Source organism: Budorcas taxicolor, chromosome 2 (assembly GCF_023091745.1).
Source record: "Budorcas taxicolor isolate Tak-1 chromosome 2, Takin1.1, whole genome shotgun sequence".
NCBI classification, from domain to species: domain Eukaryota; kingdom Metazoa; phylum Chordata; class Mammalia; order Artiodactyla; family Bovidae; genus Budorcas; species Budorcas taxicolor.
The window spans coordinates 7,947,526-7,973,211 of NC_068911.1; the positions used below are offsets into that span (position 1 = coordinate 7,947,526).

General features: G+C 49.5%; 1 protein-coding gene across 1 annotated transcript in view; it reads left to right on the plus strand.

Moving 5' to 3' along the window:
* The first annotated feature begins 286 nt into the window (after window positions 1–286).
* Window positions 287–25,686, plus strand: part of CUX1 (cut like homeobox 1) — a 324,659-nt gene continuing 299,259 nt past the window's right edge. Inside the window, exon 1 of the mRNA XM_052662088.1 lies at window positions 287–616. Within this exon, the coding sequence (XP_052518048.1) occupies window positions 287–616 (330 nt within the window). The remainder of the gene's footprint in view (window positions 617–25,686) is intronic.

Genomic DNA, 25,686 nt, shown 5'->3' on the forward strand with positions numbered 1-25,686 from the left:
GCACGCGGACACCGGGGGTCGGGGTGACCCGGGGGCGCGGGTGCGGGCGCCGGAGGAGGACTGCAACTTTCCCCGAGCGCAGGCCCGTCTCTGCGCCTGGGTGCGCGGTTTGTCGCGGCCCGGGGCGCTTGCTCCCGCTTCCTATCCGGGCGGCCTTCGCCCCGTGCCCGGGGCTTCCCGCGGCTGCCAGTGACCCATCAGCTCCTCTCGGACCCTTTCCTCCGAGGTCCTGCCCTCCCAGCAGGGTCCGCGGCGGCGGTGGCGGGTGGAGGGGGGTGGGTGGGCAATGGAGAGCGCGGCGGGTCCGCTCCGAAATGCCTACCCAGATCGTGTTCTCGAAAGCAAATCCCCGGGTGTCCCACTGGACAGCGGTGTGCCGGGCCGCGGTCCACGCACCCAACCCCAGGCGCTGAGGGGGGATCGTGCTGGGGCTCCCCATCCGTCTCCCGAGCCACAGCCGTGCCCAGGGGCCGCGTTCCTGCCTGCCACCCCCCACCCAGGGGAGCAGCGCGCCCTCGGGGTCCGCCTGGGACCTGCCAGCTCCGCGCTGGCGGCTCCTGGACAGCCCCGGGACTCTGCCAGGTGGATGTTGTGCGTAGCCGGAGCCAAGTTGAAGGTGAGCGGCGTGTGGGCCAGAAGCTCGGCGAGCGCTGGCGGTGGGGGTTGGAGAGGTGTCTGCGGCTTAGAGGGGCCCAGGGCGCCCAGGCCCTCCGGTTTGGGGAGGGTCCCTCAGCGTCCCGGTGGGACAGCTATTGCTCTCAGCTCTAAGGTGTGCTTGAAGGTAAACTTGGCCGAACTTTCCTAACCCGGAGCACTGGTGATAGTGACCTGCAGTACTTTTAGGAGGGAAGGAAATGAACTCCAGATGCAGACTTGCATGAAATGCAGCGGATTGGATTAAAACGTATGTAAACGGAGTCTGACAACTTTAATTGTATATGCTTGTTTTCTGCTCTTGCCTGCGTAGTAAGAGCGATAAAGCAGACTGACGGCCGTTATGAAATTTCTTCACATTTCTCGCTTAACTAGGAAGAAGACTATGTGAAATATGTATTTCCGATAAGATTAAAACTTAAAGGAGTTTGAGTGTTTATTGACTAAAATAGATTATTCCGAAGTGTCTGTTGTGTAAATTAGATTCCTGAATGTAATGAACACAGCCGAATGGCATTTTTGATAAATTGGTCTACCCTGTTTTAGTAAAAATAGCTCCCTTTTACCATAATTTAATTCCCGAGCTTACTATAAAACCCGTTGTGGAGTTTTAGGAGACAAACCTTAAATTTTTTTTTCCCCCTTGTCTTCCTAAATGTGACATTCCAGTCTAATACCAAGGTGGTTTCTTCCTTAAGTATCCTGGCAAAAACTGCTTGGGAGATGGATTCCGTTTCTCCAGAGTTATTAGATTTTATGACTTCTTTGATTTTCCCCCCCACCCCACCCACTCCTTGGTGATTAGTTACATCTTCAATGTAGTACTTGGTGGGGGGCTGCATTTAGGTGTGTAACTTTAATGAAAAGTTTCCCTGTCAGTTCATGTGCAAGAACTTTCAGATGTTGGTGTTGAATTAAAAAAATTCTTCATCTGAGCTTCGTTCTTTTTACTGAGCAGCCTGCTGGTTTTTGGTGATGGATGGAAGATTTGGCCTTAGACGGTTTTCGATTTTCACTTCATCGCCTGTTTGAAAACCTTCAGTTGCCTATGGGATGCCCAGGTTCTAGAAGGTGAAAGTGGTTCTGTCTTTGGGCCCTGAAGAGGCCTTTTGAGTTGATATCTGGTTTAGCGTCATCTCTGTTCCCACAGACAGTAAGTGAGCCAGTGCATCTGCAGTTTGAGAAGAGAGAATTCATTAGTTTCAGACTCCTCTCATCTTTCCAGAACCCCTTATCCCGAGCTCAGGTTGCCTGCGGAGCCAAGTGAGGGTGGTGGTATTGCTACCTGAGGGTAAAGAGACTGGGTCCCTGAGGGTCCAGTTGGGAGCCCCTCGCTTGACACAAGGACCTGGGGCTGAGCCCTCCTGGGCCCTCTGCTCGGTCTGCCTTGAAGCTGCCTTGGGACGTGGAGTGAGTGCCCAGGAAGAGTTTCTGCAGACTGAGCTCTATTTTGTTTCCTTTTTAGTCCCAAAGTCTTGTGGTATGGGAGTTTCAGGGCTCTGGCCTTGCTAAGACTAGTTGGACAAGTTTTTTATCCTATCCCAGACTTGTAAAAACCAGGCTTTTTTTTTTTTTTTTAAGTAAGAAAAACACCATTGTATAAATTTGCCTTTTAAATACACGTTTGGAAAGAGGACACTTTCTAAAACAAGCTCATGTAACTCTGTATGTTAGGGTAGCTTTTTGCCAGTGCCTGGCTTCATTTTGGAGCATTATTCCTACATGGTGACTAGTCTTTCCCTTTAAGGAACCTCTGCAGAAGTAACCTTTAAACGTTTTCCTCTTTTTTTTTTTTTTTCAAAATAAGAAAGCAATTTCATTTTTGCTGCAAGTCCATTTTCTGGTTGCTTTTATTTTGTTTTCTCTTGTTAGGGAAGTGTGTAGGTTACCAGCCATCCAGGACGCTTCCCCAAACGAAGTATATTATTTTGATTACAATTTGTATCTCATCTAGGGCCGTTTAAAATAAAGAGTAAACAAATGGGGGATGAGGTTCCACACAGCTGCTGCCTTTGTTTTTTTGGTTCTCTTAATAATATCAGTGTCTTAGAGATTGTGTGTGGGAAGGGGTCATTATCAGTTGATTAAAGTTTTTTCCCCCGCTCTATGAAACTATGCATAGGTTTTTTTTTGGGGGGGAGGGGGTGGGGGAGTTGCGTGTTTGCTTGCTTTTTTAAAAAAGTGTAAGTCAGGGAAGAGGTTAAGTTATGCAGCACTTCTTGCAGTGGTGGGTCCGTAGAGGCCCCCTTCTCCCTTTTCCTCCAGTTTCATCCATCTTGCCTGTAGTTAGCGACATGAGAAAGTGGGGAAGGGACAGATTGCCCGTCCTCAGGAATAACTCTCCTAATCAATCCACTGAGCTGACCTTAAAAATGCTGTCTGGTGAGTCAGTTGAGCCCAAGACCTTTAGTGACTGTTGCAAAAGTCCTCTGCCCTGTTGTATGCAATTCAAACAAACCCACCAGGGTTTGCTTGGGGCAGGGCGGGGGGAAGGTAGGCTGGGTGGGGGCATAAGGGGTCCCTGTTCAGAAGCACCGGGCTGTACCTTGGGACCCCCCAACCTTGCATCTGCCTGGAGCAGTCAGTACTCTAAATTCCTCCTGAGGCTGGGATCACATCCTAAGAGAAAAACCAAGGCTCCCAGTAGAAAAATCATGTGTGTTTCAGCTCATCTGTAAAAGCACAAGGAACATCCACAGTGAAATGAAGGGAGGACAAAATTGTTGAAGGAAAAGTTGTACATTTTTTAAAAAGAGAAATCCATCGTGTGAAAAATCGTGCAAGGGCTAGGCCGGATTCCTACCTGTGCTTCCCTATTTTTTCAGTGCACATGATTGGCCTCATGTCAGTTGCACTGATTTAAAAGACAGATGTATCTGATGGACTGTATAACACAGCGATAACAAGAAGTTTCTATAAACATTAAATATATAGGATCTTGTATTTTTAGAAATTATTAAAAAACCCATTTTAATGTATTATATACATTATATAACATAAACATCTGTATATGTATATATACATGAAGTAGCTTTCCCTATGAAAGGTCTGATTTTTACAAGTAATTGTCAAAGACCGAAATTCGTGTATTTCATCCTATTGTTTTGTCTGAAGCCCTTGCGTTATGGCTGCAGACAGATAGTTTTGGTTTCAGCTGAAATTCCCCTGCCTCTGATTGTTTAAACCAGACCCTTAATCTTATTTTAACATACTTAAAATGTTCAAAAAACCCGGAAGAATTGTTTTGTATAAGTAGCAAGTGAATGTAGTTTAAACACTCAAGCAATTCTGGTATCTAATTGAAAACAGGTGGAATTCTTGGAATCCTGTGTTTGAATCTTATTATAGCAAAGCACAGAGACACTTCTTACGTATGGCCATTCATTTTGTCCAAGGCTTTTGAAGAGGGGCTCTGTGGCCTCTCCGTGTGCCCCACTGCAGTTTTTACCTGGATGTTCAGTCGTGCTGGGTGCTTTAGGGACCGGATGCCCGTGTGTGCCTGGGCACTGAGAGAGCTGTGTGAGGGTTGATCATGGAGTGAAAAGGGAACTTTAATGGCATAGTTAGACAAGCGATTTGATACGTGTTATACAACTAATAATGGCACAGAAATTGTGAATCCGTTTGTGATTTCTGATTTAATAAACATTTGTTGACATGAGCATTTGGATACATTTTGTTACACCCCGATAAAGATTTAGAATAAATTAACTTTCCCTAAGCACATCTAGAGATGTAACCTTAAATAGCAACAAAACAAACAAAAAGCCAGGTTAAGGGGATATGTCAATAACATGTCATGGTGGGGCCCTCTAGATTATCCCATTCATTTCTCCTCTTTTACTTTTCCCAAACCGGCTGATAGCCTTGGTTTCATTGTATGTTTAAGAGCCAAGTTTCAGTTGGTGTTTAGGTGCTGATTTGTATTGACCTGTTGGTTCCATCAAAGTCTTGGATTTCCTGAGGTGTAGTCAGTCCTACTTTTCAGCTGTGTTCTGAGCAAGTTGGTGGAGGAGAAGCGTCTCGGGCTGGGCTGAAGGTGTTCTGGCAGGGGGCTACCTGGGATTGAAGGGGGACCTGTGGCATTGCCCTCATTAGTACCATGGCTTGAAGCCATGGCTTTCAGACACCTGGCCTAATGCATCTGGGCTGTGACTTTAAAAACTGTGTGTGCTACCCTGTTCATTTAATGCGACACAGTTAAAGAAACATAATGAGGGCGAACAGCTCTTCCTGAAAGACATCTAATTTGTTACAGAACCCATCAAGAACCTTTCCTTTGAAAAGTAAACAACTCTCTAATAAAAATAATTCTAATTCTTGCTATAATTAAATTCTGATAGGGTGATGTTAATGCGCAAAATAAATGTTGTCAGTTTTCCTCATTTGAGTCTACAGACTTTTCTTTACTGCAGGAGGCCCCAGGGCGGGCAGGCAAGTGGCAGAAATTTTGTGTTTATTAGAGCCCTGGGCCAGGGGCAGCCCCGGGGGAAGTTCTTCAGATGTGATTGGTCAGATGCCTGCGCAAGAGGTCTCCCCCCTACCCAGTTCTTAGGAACACCACCAGGGGACAGGTAACTGGAAAGCACTGGGGATGGGAGTATTCAATCCTTCCAGGAATTTACCCAGCACTGCAGAGCAGCTGGAAGAATATAGCCAGGTAGGAGACTGACATGAAGCTAACTAGATTCCACTTCCTCCTCTGAGGCACTTGTGAAGTTGGGAAAGGTGGGTGATCCCACCTTTTATAAAACACGAGAGGCCATGGTCAGGGCTACTGGACCTTCCTTGTGGCCGACTCAGCCAGCTGACAGTTGAAATCCTGGACGCTTCTGACTGTGATTTATGAAGTTCATGTCGGAAGAAATTACCAGAGCTTGCTCAGAAGCTTGTTCTTTCTTAGCATTGACCCGAGTATACCAGCATGGGACCTGTTTTCTTAAAGACATCATTCTCTTTGACTGTGTTTATCTAATAAGTTAAAGCAGTTAATTTTTTTTTCTTAAGTTATACATAGTTGAGGTGTCTTGAGTTTGGTTAAGGGAAAAACAAATTGACAAATTAGCTCTTTCTTAAGTGAACGTTGCGAAATTGTGAGAAATAGAATGCCATTCTTACTGTCATTAAAATTTTATTTGGGTGTTGACAGCTTTTTGCTAAATGTAAGACGTTCAGATCCTGTCCACCCAGCTGTAAAACAAAAAAAGAAAATACCTAAAAAACAACCCACCCAGTTCAAAAGCTTCTTTTCCAATTTCCCCCTAAAAGCAAGGTAGTCTGTCTCCAACATTGGGTCTTTCCTCCTAATGAATTGTTAGTATTTTGTTTTCTAACATAGTTTTATATTTTAAGCATCTTGGTTCGGTTGTTATTTTGGACCTGCAAGGGTCTTTGGTTTGTTGCCACCGCCCCTTGGGGTTTTAGAGGAGCAGTCTCTGCTTAGATCAAAATAGTTTGACGTAAAGCTAGTAAGTGACACCACAGGTGAATCCTTGTCTTGAAGATGCAGACAGAAGCAAGGCCTATGGGCTGTTGGCAGAGGAAGAGCCGATTCGGAGCCACCCTCAACCTGGGCGCTGCCAGCCCCGAGCGCCTCCTGTCACCCTACCTGCCACTTCTTGTCCCTCCTCCGAGCTCGTGCCCCGCCAAGCCTGTCCCCTCCTTCATTGTGACAACTTTTCTTCTTTTTTTTTTTTTTTTTTTGGTTTAAAGTATTTGTGGAACTCCATTATTTTGAGATTCTTGGAAGAAAGATACTATGTAAATGAAAATTAAAAATAAAATTCTTGCTGGAGGGAATTGTACATTTAATTTTTTGATTAGGTTTGGAAAAGACATTTTTTTCCCCCTCACCCTGAAAGTAAGAACATTCTGTTGCTCCTATCACCATTTTTGCTTCATTCTGAAAGGTGCGGCAGATAATGGTGAAGCCTGTCCTTTATTTTGTTTTTCCCCACGATAGTTGACCTAGAACTTGAACCCACGCAGCTCTGTGTACAGTGAATTATTTCTGTTTCACATTGCTCTGCTGTGCCCTCGCCGAGTGTGTAGGTAGCAGCTGCCCATGGAATGCAGACCTTTCAAAGGGGAGAAGATCTGGGGTCACCAGTGTGCAGAAATTACAACTGACATTGTATGTAGACCTGCAAGTAAAATTCCATCCTCCCTTCCTGTTCACACAGCAGAGGTGTTGTAAGCTGTACCCTTTTGAAACAGAAAGCTCGAGAACAGGAGCGGTCATGTAAACCAGTGGAGAAACCTTAATTTACTGGAATTGCTTCATTTCACTTGCACCTCAGCTTGTCGTTATATAACACTCTGTGCTGTCACACCACGCAGCCAAGTAGGAGACAAGGTCAGGTTTGGAGTCGTGCTTCTGCTCCCTAGGCATGCGTGGGACCCAGGAGCCAGACAGGAAGCCCAGGCTGCTGCCAAGACGCCCTGTCCAGGTGCCCTGGGCCACCAGGGCCCTCACCGTCATGGGCAGGCACAGAGGATCGGTGCGGTGGCCAGGGCCTGCCAAGCCCTTCCCTCGCGAGCAGTGTGACGTGTAGTCAGGGAGTTGTCACCTGGAGCCTGCTAACCCTGGGGATGGGGGGGTGGGGCACACGGGCTTCCCCCCCGCCATCCCCCCCACCCCCACAGCTCCTCAGCCCCAGCACCCTAATTTGTCAGCGTTGACATAGAATTGGAAGAGGAAGGATATTGCTGTTATGGTTGAATGTCATCGTCAAGAGGAATAAGGAATGGTTTGCGATTGTTTTATGTTGCTCTGTGTTGGTATGTAATTATGCTGTCATTTTAATGCACACTGATACTTTAATACATCTTGTGTGTGTGTATGAAGTTAGTTTTGGAGGGGGGTAGTTGTGTGTGAGAGCCAAATCTTCCTAACACACAAGAGCTGGGAGTATTAGCCTTTACCAGTGCAGTTTCAGAACTGCCTGTCTGAAACAGGTCGTAGTCATTATAGGTGCGACAGCCAGATGAACCTTCCCCAGTCATTGCTTCCATCATCTCATGTCTCTGCTTAAACACCCGTGGTGGCTCCCGCTGGCACAGGATGGAGACCACACTCCTCAACAGGCAGAGTTCCTGAAGGGTGTCTGTACATCGCCTACACCTTTTCCCCGCTGTGGAAGGATCCTCGGGTTGGTGCTCCATGGAGGGGACCTCCCCCTCCTCCCCCTGCACATCGGGGTACCCAGCCTGGTTTATGCACCTCTTTTTCATCTTAGCCAATGCCACAGAGGGAGCCCCCTCATGCACCAGGCACTGTGATGCAGGGCGGGAGAGCCAGTAGCCCAGATGCGCAGAGGGGCCGGGTGGCTGGAATGTGGCTGTGATGGTGTGTACCCGTGGGATGGTAGAGGGCGGCAGAGGACGGGCGTCTCGACTGCGGGGGGGTGGGCAGGGAAAGCGTCTGGAGCGGGAGAGGCTAAGCTTGAGCCGAGTTCTGTGCAGGGGGGGTAGCTGGTGGTCTCTGAATGCCCTCCTTCGCTGTCTCTGATGGACCCCACGTAACACCCTCTCAGCTTCTGACCACCCTTCCCGGGTGCCCGCCTTATGTCTTCAGTGCACCCACTGAATACCCTGTGCTCTGGCGCGCACCCGCCCCAACTCGGGGCTCCCAATGAGTCCTGTTGCAGGAGAACTTTGGGCTTCTTTTAGCAGGCAGACCTGTGTATTCCTGATTTGAGGCTCACTCAGCTAGTTAATTTCAGAACTGCAAATGGAAGTCGTCTTCTGATTGTGAAAGGTAGGTAGGGTACATTCAAATGGCTGTGTTTTGAAAGCTACTGATAGGTACACAGGGCTAGCGCATGTATTTCTTTTCGTTTGTTTTATTGCCATGTATTAAAGTCCTCCTTTGCCAAGTGACATATAGGTTGGTTAAGATACACATAATCGTATTTGTGGCACATAATGCAAAAAGTTCACATTTTTAAAAATAGAATTGGGCAGAACAATTCTTTGACAGAGAATTATTCTCCAACTCTGCCCACAGCCTGAATGGGAGGAAACTTCCCCACATGAACCGGGGGAAAGTCGGTATTGTAAGGATCAGAACCCCACCAACACAAGCAACACGAAGGCTTGGGGGTCAGTGCTGGAGAAACGTCTCGGGAGTGCTTGGCACCCCGGAAGCTGGCCCATGAGTGTGGGCGCAGCTTGACCGAGTAGCTCCCTTTCAGAGCAGTGGCCTTCACAGCCTGCGTGCTTTCTCTGCTTCTTCATTTACAAAGTACCTAGGGTATTTCTGTAGGGGTGACGTCACCGTCTGGCTGCATGAATATTTGCATGGATTTGGGGAAGTGAGGGCTGCCAGGCCTTTGCTGAGCGGGGGTGCAAAAGGAGCCACCGTCCCTGGGGTCCAGACTGGGTGGCTGATTGGAGGTGGGGGGGCAGGGCCTGGCATCCACGAGGAAGAGGTAGACGTGCTCCTTTGCTGGGCTACGGGCACCGGAGGGAATGGTAGGGGTAGGGGGTGTGGGGAATTCAGGGGCTGAGCCCCTGGCAGAAGGAGGGGTGAAATGCAGTGGAGAGGTTTTGGTGTTGAAGCCTAGAAGATGGGTTGAAACCCGGGGTTTGAAGCACCTGGAGGATTTGTCTGCGTTTTGGTTGGTGCCTGTGAGTTTGCCATCATTTGTGGCGGGGAGGGCTGAAGAGTTCATCTTAGCGTGGGGATCCCCCCTCCCACCTTGTGTTGTAACTTCATCAGTTATGGAGCTGGGACTGCCGCGGGGCTTCAGGAAAAGGCAGAGAGGAGAAGGAAAGCATTGCGGGGAGTGCTGGCTTCCTCACGTTGTAGCTGGTTTTATGTCCGCTGGTGACAAGGCACATGCTTTAAAAACATTTGTACGTGTAGATAGATGCACACCCACCGTGTGTGCTTAGTCGCTCAGTTGTGTCCCACTCTTTGCGACCCCGTGGACTGTAGCCCACCAGGCTCCCTCTGTCCGTGGGATTCCCCCGGCAAGACTAGAGGAGGGGGCTCCCTGGGGCTGCCTTCCTCCTGCCTTCCCTCTCCCCGTCACCCCGGCCGTCCCCAAGAATGGCTTTCCCCTAAAGGAGGGTCGTCATGATGAGGCTGCTAGGGGATCAGAAGGGGTTCCCTGTCCACAGGGCGCCCAGGTTGAGCTTGGGGGTGGGTGAGTCCCTTCACTTGAACAGCTGAGCACTGGACAGAGCCTGTGTGGTGGACGTGGAAGCCCAGTGGACAGACACCTTTCCAGCCGAGGCCTCGCTGGATCCGAGACACTTTCTTGAGCCTCCCCTGCTGCGAGACTTCAGAGTCAGTGCACAGTGGAGCTCCAGAGAGAAGGACTGTCTGACAGATAATCCTTCCCCAGGAGGTGAGCACTCAGGTTAGCAAACTGTATCTGATGGTTGGGGTGCAGTTACAGCATCGGGCTGAACACGGCCCTCCCTGTGTCACGTGCTGCCCTCAACGTCCCATCGGTGCATAAAGCAGATTGGTGGGAAGGGTTGGGGGGAATTGGAAGGCAAGAGAGATGCCCAGTGGTGGGGCCTGGGGTGTGGGTTGTGGGGTGTGGGAGGGAACTGGCGCAGGCAAGGCCGTGCCCTGTCCAGTAGGCAGTCCAGCCGTGAGCGCTGGGCTGAGGAAGCGTCTCTGACCAGGACTGTTCTCTGACACCCCTGGCTTGATGCTAGTACAGGGGAGCCATTTGCTCTCAGATGCTAATATTTGTGTTCAACCTCGTGACGGCCAGGATGAAACTCCCTCCTCTCTCAGTCCCTGGGAGCCTAGTCGACTTAGCCCCTGTTGTGACACTGGACTCAAATCCACTCATATCACCGAAAAGCACCCAGGACACAGGGATTTGTTCCCAGTTGCCCATGAAGGTGTGGCACTGGGCCATGTTCACTAAGAGGGCAGCTCTGTAAGGGTCCTCAGGAGGACCTCCCTCTCTCGAGAAGACGCCTCGCCAGATGACGCTCCTTATTTTCCTGGAGGAGTCATCTTGGAACAGCTGAGTGTTTAGGTTCCTCTGAACTCAGATGATTTTTTGTTTTTGCATGCCGGCTTGTTTGGGCTGATACGGCTTGTTTTATAATGAAGTTGTACATTTAGTAAGAAAACACGCACAAGGGTGCGCTGCTCTCGGAAATAACATAGCAGGTTTGAATGAGGTGGTTTGCAGTCTTGTTTGTTTCGGGGGACAAGCCATTTTTCTCCATAGAGTGTTGGGACCCTTCATTCATTCATTTATTGGGCAGGTCTCCCTGGTGCCTGATGTTGGCCCTGGATCCTGGTCAAGCCCCTGGGGTACCAAGAGGAATGAGCCCCTGGTCCCGCTGGTCCAAACCGAAGGACACACTGGGCCCCCTGCAGATGTCAGCTTATAGGGGTTGGGGGTGTCTGATGTGTGCGGAGGGCAGGACAGAGGTCTGGAAAGATGGGACGTGGTGTTCCACTGACCCACCTCCTCCCCTGGTGGCCAGGCGCTGCTGTAGCACAGCCTTCCAGTGTCCACAGCAGCAGGATGGCCCTGCCCTCAAGGGACTTATGATCTAGCAGAGGAGATGGAAAGTAAACACGAGAGGAATAAGTGCATTACAGCGTGGGAGTGCCCGGGGCCTGGGCCCAGACATCTCGGTGCAGAGTCCCGCTGAGTCACTTCTGTGTTCTGAGGGCCCCCTGAGAGAGGCTGCTTCTTAAATGCAAGAAGGACCATTCAGAACTCAGATTTGTGTTCAGGAGGATCCAGAATGCAAGGGGAAGGGATGGTGAAGGATGGAGCCAGGAGGGTGGGGAGTCATGGTCCAGAACGAGATGGGGAGGGACTGGGCAGGGAGAGAAGGTGCCAGGCTGCGTGCCGGCAGGCACCAGGCCCTGGCGTGACCCGGGAGGCCACTGGGGTCGTGGTGGCCATGGCGGAGATGGGCTGAGGGAGTGGCATTCAGAGACAGGGGAGGCCTCAGCAGAGGGGACTGAGGCCGGGCCAGGGCAGGGCGGGGAGCAGTGCGTGGAGGGAGGAGAGGTCTTCTGTGTCAGCTGGGGCCCGGCTCTGGTCCTCCCCAGAGGCGGCCTGTGCGTACAGCCGCCGGGCTGGGCCCCAGAGGTTTATTAAAAGCAGGTGGGGTGCCAGGCGCTGTACTTGAGCGTTGGGTGTGACTCAGACAGGCATGGAGTCAGCCTGGAGTTTCTTTATTCATCCCTATTTGCTTTTTGTCGGTAATCCTTTGTAATTCCCCAGTTTCATGATGTAATTTTAATGGAATTTAACTTGAACACTTCAAAATTATGTAATTAATTACGTTCGGCTTCAATTACAATGACTAATTACAGTGTGATACCTGGTGGCAAGTCAGGTATGTCCTGGTGGGGGGTTCATGCCTGCCAGCTATTAGGATGGCCACTGTCTGTCACCAGTGGGTATGGCTGCCCCCCCCACCCTCCCCCAGGAGCAGCTCTGGGACCTGTGAGGTGTGTGATGGGGAACGGGGGTGTGTGCAAGGGGTGGGGGCATGGTGGTGGTGATGGGCATGGGGGCCTGTTGTAGGGCACAAAGGTTTGAACTTGTTTGCAGTAGAAGAGCAGGACTCTCGCTAGGCAAGTGAGTTTGGAGGATGCGGGCGGGGAATCAGGGTCCTGCCGTGGGATTCCTCTGTTCACTCCGGGATATGGGAGGGAGGCTGCACTGAAATCACTGTGAACATGGCCTCAAGAACGGGTAAGACGGCTCAGGGAGGAAGGAAGAGGTTCCACGAACTACGAGGGGTGAAAGAGGAGGTTGAGAGCCAGAGCCTGGTTTAGAAATGTCGCTCTGGGAATTATTCCCAAGTGGCCAGTGCGCGGGCCTCCAGGAGCAGCCAGTGCACCTCAGACCCCAGGATGGAGCCTTGTGTTCATGGGCTTCCTCTCTGCACGTGGTGGTGGTTATATTTTGTGTCAGGAGGAGGGGGTCTGGCTGAGAAATCTTTATGCCGAGTGGCCATTGCCTCTGAAGTGAGGCCCTGCCTTCTCCCTCTGGGGTCGGCAGCCCTTCCTGAGCTGCGTGTTGGGGGAATCCGTGCTCATAGGAGGGCGGCCCCCACTTTGCCCTGGTCCCCGCGCAGCCTCACGCGCTGACCTCCCTCCCTCCAGGGAAGCTTCTGGAACAGACTTTGAACAGCGGTGTGCGCGGGAGGCATCCGGTGGCCAGTGCCACGTTTCTTCTAGATGCCTGTTATCTATTTGAGAGGCTCAGGGCATCTTTTCAAGAGCCCATTCTTAACATCAGAGACTAGGGAGGTTTTCCTGACGCTCGCCTGTGAGTTTTCCGTCATTTCCCATGGGGTGTGCAGAGTGGACTATTGCTGGCCAAGGAAGCTGGTCTCAGAAGCTCAAGCTGAGGCGGCGATTTGGGTTCGGCCTTGAGGGCACCCCAGAGTCTTCCGGGTGTCTGCTCTTTAAGGGAGAGCTCCTTTCACCCTTGGGAGGGGGCTCAGTGGTGCCCCAGGGGGCTTGGAGACCTTCCCTGTGGGTCCTGCTGCAGAGGGGGCTCCCTCGACACAATGCCTGATACATTTACTCTGTCACTTTCTATTTTTTTAAATAATGTGCACACAAAACTTATCGTTTTAACCTTTTGAAAGTGCGCCGTTGGTTATTCTGTGCCATATTCACACGTTGTGAATATGTGACAGCCACTCTGTGTAACCATCACCACGATCTAATTCCAGAGTGTTTCCGTCACCCCAGCGAGAACCCCATACCCGTCAGCAGTCACCCTTCTTCCCAACTCCCCCCAAGCTCTGTAGGTAACCTTTGGTCTACGTCCTGTGCCTCTGGGTTTGCCTGTTCTTCACATATAAATGGAATCGTGGACTTTTGTCTGGCCCCTTTTCTCTCACTGTAAGTTTTGCTAGTTCATCCATGTTGAGGTGCGTATCAGCACTTCAGTCCTTTTTATGGCTGAGTAATAGCATCCCGTTAAACCTCTGTCTATTCTTTCATAAACTGATGGGCGTTGGGATTGTTTCCGCTTTGGGGCCAGCGCGGAGAAGGTGCTGTGGACATCTGTGTGTAAGTGTTCGCGTGACTGTAGGTTTTCAGTTTTCTCGTTTATGCTTAGGAGTGGAATTGCTGGGTCCTAGGTAGTAACTCTGTGTTTACCTTTTTGAGTCTGCCACTTTGTGGCCTCCCCTTGACTCCTCTTCCTCCGGTACCTCTCTGGTGGGGTTGCCCTTTGGGACCACGGTTCCGTGCAGACGGACTGTGGAGAGCCTGGGAGCACACACTGTTGGCAGCCCACCCAGGGTCTCTGCCCTTCCCTGCCTTCCCTCCTTACTCACCAGCAAAGGGGCCTCTCCTCTGGCCAAGTGTGATGGTCATTTCACTTTGTCTTGGCTGGAGAGATAGGGACTGTCAAGCAGATTTGCTCATGGTGCTGCTTCTGAGTTAAAAGGCGATGAGCCAGGACAAAGTGCCATTTTCTGCCTGTGAACACACCCGTGGGAGAAGAGGCCGTCCGGGCCCGCTGATAGAAGGTGGCAGGAACCTGGGCCCTCTGTCCTGCCTGCTGTCTGCCCCCAGCCTTCTGTGATGGAAATCCAGCATTACAGCCGATGTCCCCCGCCCGCCGCCCCGCCCCGCGGCTGCTCTGGCTCGGTGTGGATGAGAAGTCACGTTTCTGAGATGTGATGGTCCCTGCTGAAGGCAGAGCCGAGCTGAGGGTGTGAGATGAAAGTGAGCACTGAAGCTCTCTCCCGAGAGCAGGCAGCATCCCATTTGCCAAGCCAGATGTCCCGCAATACTTCAGATGCTGCCGATAAAGCATCGAGCAATTAGAATGGTTAATATTCAGTTAAGTAGAATTAGAAGCTGGTGTAAATTGTGAATGAAATTGACAGGTTCTGCAAGTTAGAGCAAAATATCAAATCTCCTTCAGTTGTGTGTATGTATCTCTGTGGGTCTGTCAATTCAGACAGGTATATCATCTTACCTGCTAGGAACTGAAACGAGGGCCTGCTGTCAACCCAGTTCACTATAATTCTGGAAGTTTAGGAACGTCTTGCCAGTTGTTTTATATTAAAAATTGAAATCCTTAGGTCAAGAGCTTTAACGCTCTCATTTCTATGCTACAGGCAGGAAAAACTAAATCCGTATTTTCTGCCTGCCTTCAGGGCGTGTGTGTGTGTGTGTGTGTGTCTTGTGTGTGTGCATGTGTGCACACATGTGCGTTTCTCCCCACCCCTGAGTTGCATTCATCACTTCTCACTTCACAGCACATCATGATTTATCTTATTTTTTTCTCCTCTCTGCTCCAGCCCCATGTCTATTCCCCTCATCTTCTCATTCTAATGTGTTTAGTATACCTCTATATGGGTGTATTGTAAAACATGTGGCCTGTTTTGTATGTATAAGTAGCTCTAATTCGTAATTGTGGCATCATGCTGTAAATCTTCCCTTCCCTTTCACTCCTCACTGTTTCTGAGATCTGTCCATGTTACCCCCTGCAAATTTCATCATTCATGAGAGCTGCGTCGGATTCCAACTGAAGAATCCACTTGTCTTACGTTCATTGCTCACAATTCTGGAGGCTGGGCAGTCCAAGATCAAGAGGGTACCTGGGGAAAGCCCTCTCCCTAACTTGCAGACAGCCCTCCTCTTGCTGTGTCCTCAACACAATGGTGGGTCTTGAGAGAGAGTGTGAGGGAGTTCTCTTTTCATAAGGACGCTAATCCTATCATGGGGACCCCATCCTCATTACCTTATCTTAACCTCCCAAAGGTCACTGAGGCTTCACCGTATGAATTTGGGGTGGGGTGGGGTGCAACACCATTCAGTCCCTAGCACCAACCCTAGCTCACATGTCCATCTCCCCGGGGATGGCCCTGCTCGGTGGCCTCGGGCATCTTGACACGTGTCTCCTGACTGTTGCCCAGGAGTAGGATTGCTGAGTCCCAGGGTTGCTCCCCCGCGCGGCTACACCACTTTGCTCTCTCTGCCTCTGTCTCATCAGAGCTTTCCAGAAACCTTTATCCTGATGGTTTCAGAGTGGCACTTGAGGGTTGTGATTTTTCTCTGATCACCGGTGTGTTTTCTGCTTGTTACCAATCTTGTTTTATACCCGTCTAGATTTTCAGATTTACTTTTTCATAAATCGTCTGGTCCTGTATATCATCCCTTGTTGATTTGCAAGAATTCCTTGTATGTTAACCTGGTAACCCTTTGTTGGTTTTCACCTTCCTAAGTCGCTTCTCCCAATCTTTCACTTGTTTGTTGATTTGTCTGTAGTGTCCTTCAATAAACAGAAAAACCTAACTTTGATGAAGTTGGATCTTTCAGTTTTTCATTTCAGTCTTGTTTGAGAAAATCTTTTCCCCACTCAAGATCACAAAGATACTCATACTTTGACAGCCATAGAGCTTTGTCTGCCGTGTTTAGATTTTTAGGTTAGAGATGGTTTCCGTGCAGACTGTGAGGGAGTCAGTTTTTCTCCAGCACTGCCTGCCGGGCAGTCCAGTCTCCTACCCAGTGATTTAGGGAGTTGCCTCCCTTGAATGCCAAGTCCCTGTATATATGTGGGTATGTTTCCAGGTCATTCTTTTGTTCCACTACCCCATGTGTTTCGTCTTGTACAGGTGCCTCACTGTTTGATTACTGTGGCTTTATACATGTTTTACTTTCAGAGTGGGTGAATTTGTACTTTGCCTTTCTCTTTCGAAATATCCTAACTCCTCACCGTCCATTATTCTTTAATGCTGATTTCCATCAAGCTCTCCTTAAGTTCCACTGGATTTTCTTTATTGGATTTGGAATAAATATACAGATTAATCTGGGAGAAAATTAAGAAATTTCAAGTTTTCCTGTCCGTGACTGAGACTGTTTCTCCATTTGCTTAGGTCTTTCTTCAGGAAGGTTTGGTACCTTCGTCACCAGGTTAAATCCTGGTTCTGTACAGTTTCTGTAGTAGTGTGAACAATGACTTTGTGTTTTTTTTTTCTTCTTGATTGACTATTCTGGTGTGGAGGAAAAAACTGGTTTTTGTTTACTGATTTTGAAACTGGCCAGGTTGCTGAGTCTCTTGTTGGGTTTACTAGTTCACTTGAACCTGTTGCATCTCTGGGGAGGGTATCATATGCAAAAAACGTGACACTTTTGTTTGTCCCTTTCCTTCCACTCCTCATACCCAAGAGACTTGTGTTGTCGGCCAGAAGGCCAAGGACTCTGCTGCAGACTGGTGATGGGGCTCTGTGTCTTCTTTCCTGGTCTTAGAGGGAATGCACCTGAGGGAGATTTTTGGTAGCAGCTTTAATCAGGTTAATAACTACATGGCACCATTGTCTCCACTTTTCTGAGAGCTTTCATCATGAGTCGGTGTGGACCTTTTCCTTTAAATCTGTTCATATCTGGATGATTTTAAGCGCTCAGTGATGAATGTGGTAAATTGCAGTGATCAGCACTCCGATGTTGAAGCATCCATTGTGTTCCTCGATCAACTCTTCCCTCTCTTATATTTTAAAATATTGTTGGACTAGATGTGTAGTTGCCACATCTGTGTTATTAAGTAAAATGGCCTACAGTTTCCTTATTTTTATCCAGCTGGAATTGAGGTTATACTAGTCTCATAAAATGGGTTAAAATGGCTTTGGAACCATTTGTGTAAGATGAAGATTATCTGTATCTGGAATTGGATAGGGCTCACCTGCGACCGTGGGGCCTGAGCCTAAGAGTGGGCTCAGAGGAATTTATCATTTCATTTTCTTTGTTAATCTATCTGAGTTTTCTGTCAATAGACTTATTTTGGCATTTTATAATTTCTAGATATGTGTCCATTTCATCTAGGCATTAAAATTTTTTCTTGTGTGATTATTTGTAGTATTTCCATTGCTTTTTTTTTCTTTTTTTTTCCATTGCTTTTTAAAAACTTTTGATATTCAAATTTCTTCTTCTTTTTGTTCTTCCCTTCATTTTTTAGTTTCTATTTGCCTGATAAAGCCTCTTCTCTTTCATTATTGCCACTTGACCCCCTGGAGAAGGAAATGGCAACCCACTCCAGTATTCTTGCCTGGAGAATCGCATGGACGGAGGAGCCTGGTAGGCTACAGTCCATGGGGTCCCAAAGAGTCGGACACGACTGAGCGACTTCACTCACTCACTCCATGTCCTTTTACTCTGTGTCTAATATAGATACGTGATGCAGGATCTTGTTTTCTAAACCCTGGTTGAGAGTCTGTCTGATTAGTGAAATTAAATGGTGTACATTTATGATAATCATGATTATATTAGGACAAATGCAGTTTTATGGTTTCTATTTTACCATACTCTTCGGGGAGGGTACTTTTTTTTTTTTAATATATATACTGGAGTATAGTTGATTTATAAGGTTGCATTAGTGTCAGGTGTGCAACAAAGTGATTCACCTATACATATACATATATGGGGTATCTTTTTGTAGCCAAGCCCCTGGGGCGACCTCTTGGTGCCTTACTTCAGCCACGCCTGTTCTCCTGGGGCTGCTGCCCTCTCTCTGATGTTACTGCCCTGAGACTCATTGCAGGATCCCCTAGGGGAGGGGTTACCTGCAGAGATTTTGATCCTGCTAGTCTGGGGTGGGCACTGGTGTTTTTTCAAAGCTTCTCACAACAGGAGTGGGGTGTGGCATAGACTGGCCATGAGCTGATAAATGTCAAAGCTGGGAGATGGGGGCTTAGGGGTACATGATGGTCTTTGTGTACATTTGAGGTACTGTCTGTGTATAGCTGCAAGTCTGATTACGTCCTGGCTGAGACCCACTGGCACTAACGTGGTACCATTCTAGGTAGAGGTGAGGAGGGAATGGAACCTAGCAAGACCCTATGGGGCTCCTGGGCATGAAAGCCTTTCAAACAGTTGCTAAGCAGGGAAGGGAGGGGATGCAGAGACAAAGGAGGAGCAGCTGAGAGAGAGTAGTGCAGCCTTGGGGCCTGGTTCCACCTCGGGGGATACACATAACAATATCTTTGAGCTCTTTACCGAAGTAGAACCCCAACATATAGAAGATGTTAGCACCCTCAGTCCAGAGAAGACCACAGTTTAATAATCTTGAGAAGCTCATTAGGAGATCACCTGAGGCCAGATTAAAGGAGTGTAGGCCCTGTACACACCCTAATCTTTATTAGCTACCCTGCCCTGAACCATTGCCATAAAACACCTCCTCTCCAAATCCTTCCGGGTTGGGGACACACAGTTTTGGGGGGCACGAACCCACTGGGTCCTCCTGTGCCTGGCAAAGCAATAAAACTTTTCTTTTTGTGGTTGTTTAGTTGCCAAATCGTGTCCGATTCTTTTGCAACCTCATGGACTGCCAGGCTCCTCTGTCCATGGGATTCCCCAGGTAAGAATACTGGAGTGGGTTGCCGTTTCCTTCTCCAGGGCATCTTCCTGACCCAGAGAGTGAACTATGCCTCTTGCACTGGCAGGCGGGTTCTTTACCACTGAGCCACCGTGGAGATGCTACTTCACCCACAGCTCTGTGTCTGAGATTCGATTCAGCACCGGCATACAGAGGCTGTTTTCCATATCAGGAACAGAGAAGGCTTGCCAGATAGATCTGGGGCTGCCAGAACATTGAACATGGCTTATGGGGCATGTATTTTATTTCTCTTGGAAAGCGCTGTTCTAACCTAGACCCTCGTACTCCTGTGGCCCGTGAACCAGCAGCAGCAGTTAGGAGCTTGTTAGAAACACAGAACCTTAGTCCCTACCGTAGACCGACTGAGTAAGAATCCACAGTTTTGTGAGATTCCCCAGGTGATTCATACACACATTTAAAGTTTGAGAAACACTAAGTCCAGATCTTTTTTAAAGGGATGATTGGCTTTATTTAATTCCTATTTTAATAGAGTGACTCCTCCTCCCTTATCACTCCAGTTGAGCTTTTCTAGGACAGAGGTAGCAGCCAGTCCTCTGAGGAGCTAGAAAAGGTTCACGCCCTCAGTGAGGTTGTGCAAGGGAGGCCCCCAGGCCCTCTCCCGGACCTGTTTTAAACCTAGCTCCGTTTTGATGCACAGTTCTCCTAGTATCAGCAGTCTGCTTTTCAAAGTCCTATAACGTATTAAAACGACAAATCGGAACAAGGCAAGGCAGATCTTAGCAGCAGGACTAGTGGTCTGCTTGGGAGATAGAGACCAGAGGACAAGTATTCAGTTAGGGGCGCTGTTTGCTGGAGAGCCAGCCCCCCACCACCCACAAGTGGAAGTGCTGAGGAGCATGGGGATTCTGCAGGTTTCGGCCTTGATCTTCACTATGGTCCATTTGAGCCACTGGGAAAGGACCAGCTGACGTCCTGATGAATATGCCTACCACAGCCCTCCTGTGGGAAGGGCAGTATTGTCACCAAGTCCAGAAACAAACACTTGTTTGGAAGATGTGCTTTGGGGAGCATCTCCTCTGCTCCTTGCGCTGGGGGCCATGGCTCCCGTCCCCTGGTGGGGGCGGCGGGGGGGGGGGGGGGCGCAGCTTTCAGCATGGGAACATGGAGTTCCTAGGTGGCCTGCCTTTGGGTGGCCCCGACCCGCCAGCCTATCTGACTTGGGATCTCCGCTTAGTGGCTGTGCGACCCTGGGCCCTTGACCTGCTTCCTGTGCACAGTGGTGATGATAAAGCTCCTTACTCTATGGGGTCTGGCTATAGGACAGTGCCCGATGCACTAGCCCTAAATGTCTTTTAGCCTCAAAATCACAAAGTCAAGGAAAGGTGTGGTGTTGGCAGCTCACCAGCGAGACGGCCTTCTAGTGGCAGCGTCACCCCGTGGCCAGGTAATGTCCTGTGTCACAGCGCCGGTACCGACACCTGCACCGTCCGGGCCACGGTTGGTGTGTTGTTTTCTACTCCTTTTTCTCTTATGCTTTTCCCCAGAGGTCATTTCCCCCTTTCTATGGTTAAAAAGAAAAATACCCGCTTACACGTTAAACCCACCTCAGTGAATAACGTATTTTTAAGGCCAAGGCCTTCCCCTGGGTGTGAGCAGCTTGCGCAGTGAGTATTCAGTGGGCAAATGAGAAATGTGAGTCGTGCAGTACTTGGCATCTCTAGCTCCTGAGGTTTGGTGGCAGACTTCCTACAGAGAGGAGGAACTGCAGAGTGGAAACCCTCTCAGACACAGACAGCCCAAAGGGTCCTTCAGACGAAACGGGCTGACTCTCGGTGTTGACTGGGACGAGTGGTTATTTGAGTTTTTCTCCTCCTCCTGTTTCCTCAGCCTGCGAGGCCTCCACGGGGGCCAGATTCATCCTAGATTTACCGCTTTTGTGCAGAGTGAGGCTTATCCCTAAAGATGACAGCCGTTTCTTGTGCCTTCTGCAATGCACAGCAGATGGAAGCCCCAGAGTGCCTGGACCCACAGACACTTGCAGGGCGTCTCCCTGCCTGTGCAGAAAGCTCAGGTTTGCTGTCTCTGGTGGCTGCCCACAGCAGTGAGCAGGAAAAGCCACGGTGCCCCGTGACTTACCTGTTGGGCTCCGAGTTCTGTTTTCTTGGCCAAGATCTTGAAGACAGTTTCCAAGTAGGTGTTTCTTCCTTGGCAGCGGATTTGGGCTCTCAGTCTCGTCAGCCCTGTCCTTGTCTGCAGGGGCACCGAGCTGGGGGTTTGGGAGAGGGGCAGAGTGGCTAATGTGACTGACTGCTCTGTCCTCTGTCACGAAGATTTGAACAGAGCGGCACCACTGGCTGAATTTCAAACGTAGGACATTCACATAAAGCACACTTTGATCTGACTTCTAGAACTATGAAACTGGGAAGCAGTGGCCAGATAGTGGTACAGAATATGCACCAGCAAGGGTTTCAGGAGCAAAGTCTGAAAAATCTGGTAAAAAAGTCTTGGATGACAAGGAATAAAGGACTCGACCCTCAAGGCTCCATGGTGCCCTGCTGTGCAGGTACCCCAGGGCCTGCCACTCCAGGAAGTGGAGGCCGTGGTTGGCTCTGCACTTTCAGGCCCTGGTCAGTCTCCTCTACCTGACATTTTCAATTTGGGGGCAAAACCCTGAAATTCAGACATTTAAGAAGGGGTCATGGATGAGAGAAGTATGGGAGTAGAAAGAGTTATAAGGCAGAACTAATGCTTTTCCACATGGCCCCTGTGGTTATCACTTTTTAAAAATGATCCAAGGTACTCCCCCCCACCCTCCCCGGCCAAATAGTTGTACATCTTGAATGTTTTTAATTTTAAAATAAAAATTGTCTAGAGGTAGTCATCATTTTTGTATATTTTCTTTCAAAACACTTTATTTTCATTTTTTATCAAAAATCCTCTAAGGCTTAGTGTTAAAAAGAACCAGCACCCTGCCCACGTCTTCAGTACCCGCAGCCTGGAGCAGTGTCTGTGGTCTGAATAGCTGGGTTTCCAGCTCTGGGCAGTTTGCTTACTGATGTGGCATCGTGAGACGCGTGTGGGGATTTAGGCCTCCCCAGAGCCACCCCACCCCCCAACCCCTCCCATCACAGGCCTCTTTTTGGCTCAGTCAGTGTCCAAGGATTCAGCATTGATAGCTGTGACTACATAAATAAATACTAACTTTCTGTGAGATACCTAATTTATCCCCGAACCCTCCTCCAGCAACGTAAGTCTCTTAAGACACGGGAACCTATCGCATCGGTAGGCTTCGTCTCTTCTTGTCGTCCCACGCTCCTGGCCCCCGTGTTCTGCTCTGGCTGGAGTTGCTGCTGCCTGGTCCAGGCCCCTGCTGCCCTCCAGGCCCCTTTCCTTATCATCATCCTGGGGCCTCCCTTTCTGTCTCTTCTGCTCTGTCTCCCTAGTTCCGTGGTTTTGTCTCTCTCGGTTAATCTCTTGCTTGGTTGGGGTGGATCTTCTCCAGCAGCTTCCCGACGAAGGGTGTCTGCCTCTGCGATCCGACAAGGTCTTCATCTTGCCCTGTGTCATCTGAGCCAAGGGTGGAATTCCAGGTTGGAAAGCGCTGCCCTCGACTGGAAGGGCCCAGCCTCATCCAGGAGCCCGTTGGCGAGCATCCTGACTTCCCATCCCCTGCCATCTCTCTGACACCTTTTAGAGTCGGGTCTTCCCCTTTTTTCTTTTTTCCCTTTTTTCAGGCATCAGGAAGATTGCTCCTGTGTGGGTCCTGTTTTCCTGCCCTGGTTTCCTGTCCCGTGGAGCTCAGTGTGCAGACGTGGGCCTCCTGCACTCATCTGCTAATTTTTCTCCCCTTTCACTTTCCATGTCTTTGTCTTTGGGGATATATCTTCTTGGAGACTTCTCAGCCTCCCAATCTGCTAATTTTTCTCCCCTTTCACTCTCCATGCCTTTGTCTCTGGGGACATATCTTCTTGGAGACTTCTCAGCCTCCCAGTCTTTGTAAACTTGCATCTGTCACATTTTTTAGCTCAGGTTCTCTTGTTCCTTGAACGTTCCATTCTTTGGACCTGTTCTTATTTCGAAGATGCAGTATTTTATCTCACTGGCTGCTTCCATCACCGTTAAAAAAAAAAAAAAGTTTTCTTCTGTTCCCTGAATTGACTGTGCTTCATGTTTACTTTTAAAAATCTTTAAGGAAACACTGAATATATGCAAACAATTGTATGTAACACATTTTGGCTACAAAGTGTAATAATGTAATTAACACCTGTGAACTCTCCCCCCACAACTCAGGAACCAGACACAGCCAGGCCAGTAATTTGCATCTGCCTGCATTACCCTCCCCTCTCCTCGTTTCCCTTCCTCCCTGAAGGACAGGTGGCCACTGTCCTAAGTACTGTATTTATTATGTCATGACCTTAAAATAATGTTTTATCACAAATCTATGCACGCTTAAAGTGTTAGTCGCTCAGTTGTGTCCGGCTCTTTGTAACCCCGTGGACCGTAGCCTGCCAGGCTCCTCTGTCCATGGGATTCTCCAGGCAGGAATACTGGACTGGGTTGCCATTTCCTTCTCCAGGGGATCTTCCCAATTCAGAGATTGAACTCAGGTCTCCTGCATGGCAGACAGATTCTTCACTGCTTGAGCCACCGGGGAAGCCTTAAATGCTGTATTATTTACAACTGCTTGGTTTTGAGCTGTATTAAAAAAGCGGTATTATTCTGCAGGTAGACTTCTGGAACTTGCCTCTCTGACTCGTTCTGTAAGGGAGGGTCATCTGCTGTAGTCACTGTGGTCTCCCTTGTCTCTGATGTTTAGGCCCAGTGCTGGGACCAGACTCAAGGTTATTTATCCTTTCTCCTTCCTGTGGGTTTGTCTCTGCTCCTTCTCTCTCTCCCTCGGTCCCAGTTAGAGATTTCTTCAAATGTCGGGTGACATTTCATCATCTGTCTCTATGTAAGTGCAAGGCATCAGCATGCTGATATGGGAGCGTGCGCGTGTGTGTGTGTGTGTGTGTGTGTGTGTGTGTGTGTGTGTGTGTATATCTCTCTCTCTTTCGAGAGGGGCTGGTTTTGGGGGCAGTCGACTGGTAGCCTTCACTGTAAATAATCAGCCCAGGTGTTTTGCTGGGGGTGGGGGCGTTTGCTGTTTGCTCTTGGGCTGACAGCTTCTCCTGTAAACTCCCTGGGTTCCCTGCTGGGTGGGATGGCTCAGGCTGAAAGTCTGAGGGCCTGTCCCCAGCTTCCTCTGGTCTGTGCAGGCTGCTGTGGCTGGCCCAGTGGCTGGGAAGCTTCTAGGATCTGGTGGACTTCTCCTTTGCTCCCTGCTCCTGAGAGACTAGACCTTGCTGTTCTGGAGGGAGCAGAGAGAGCTCGAGTGTCAAGCTGCCGTTTTTAAGCTGGAAGTCACATGCCTTCAAAACGCCCCACTTAACATATGGGGTTAGGCTGTTACGTCTATGACGACCCCAGTTTTCTAGGAAACACATCAGTTTTCTTTTACAGCCATCTTTCGGGAGTGCCTTCCAACCAGGTTGCCCGTGAGTGACATGTGCTTGACGCACTTTGAAGATCACCTTCAGAGCAACTTTGTGAAGCACCGTGAACGCTGGGCTCACTAGCCTAGGAGCCTTGCTTGTGATGGGAAGGAGGCAGCTGTGTGGGCTTTGGGACCTGAGCCTGGGGTTCAGATCCTCCACCACTTCGTGGTTGGATGCCTCCACTCCCTCATCTGAAAGGAGAGTCCTTCCTAACTGGGTTGTTATAAAAACAAAACAGGGGATATATGTGAAGTGCCTGCTGGCAGCTGCTCTGTAACTGGGAGCTATTATTAACCATGGCATCCTTACTGGACTAAGAAATGGCACCCCCATCTCGCATTCATGTAGCACCTCATTCTCAGTAGTGCTTATTCACACACACACTCAGAAGGACTAAAAACAGACTCAGCTCGGATTGTGCCGATCAACTGCGGGGTCGGCTCCCTCCCTCCCCACCTCTCGCCTGTAATCTTCCCCAGCACATGGACGCCCCATTTCCTGCCTCAGAACTCACTCTTCTCCCCCCTTGCCAGGAGGCGGACCCCATCCCTTGGAGCCCCCAGCTCAGGCCCTGCCTCCCTGAGCAGCCCTTTCTGCCTTCCCAGCCCCAGCAGCTCTGTCTCTTTGGAAACCCCTCCGTCCTCTGGCGGCACTGAGCCCCACTCACCTGGCCAGGGGCCTTGCCTGCCTGAGGCCACCCTGAGGGGTGAGGCCTCTTCCTCCTCCATCCCGGCTGGTCATTTCTAGTCAATTGACAAGACAAGGCTTGGGCAGAGGTAGGGTTTTACCTGCGTTTACAGGTGTCATGGTGGGAGAGTCCGCCAGTGGTTTTGCAGGAATCTTACCATTTAAGTCATAACATTCAGCCTGGTACTTCAGATGTGTTCTCCCCCTGCCTTAAGAAACAGCTGAGGGGACTTCTCTAGTGGTCCAGTGGCTAAGACTGCATGCTCTCAACGCAGGGGGTCTGGGTTTGATCCTTGGTTGGAGAACTTGACCCCACATGCCTGCCACAAGTAAGCATTTGCATGCCGCATTGAAATGAAGATCCCGCATGCTGCAGTAACACCTGGTGCAGCCAAATAAATAAATATTAAAAAAAAAGAAGAGAAAACCAAACAGCTGAGGTTGGCAGGAAGTGTGCAAGGAACCATCAGTTTTAAGTCATCCAAGATACGTAAGGACCA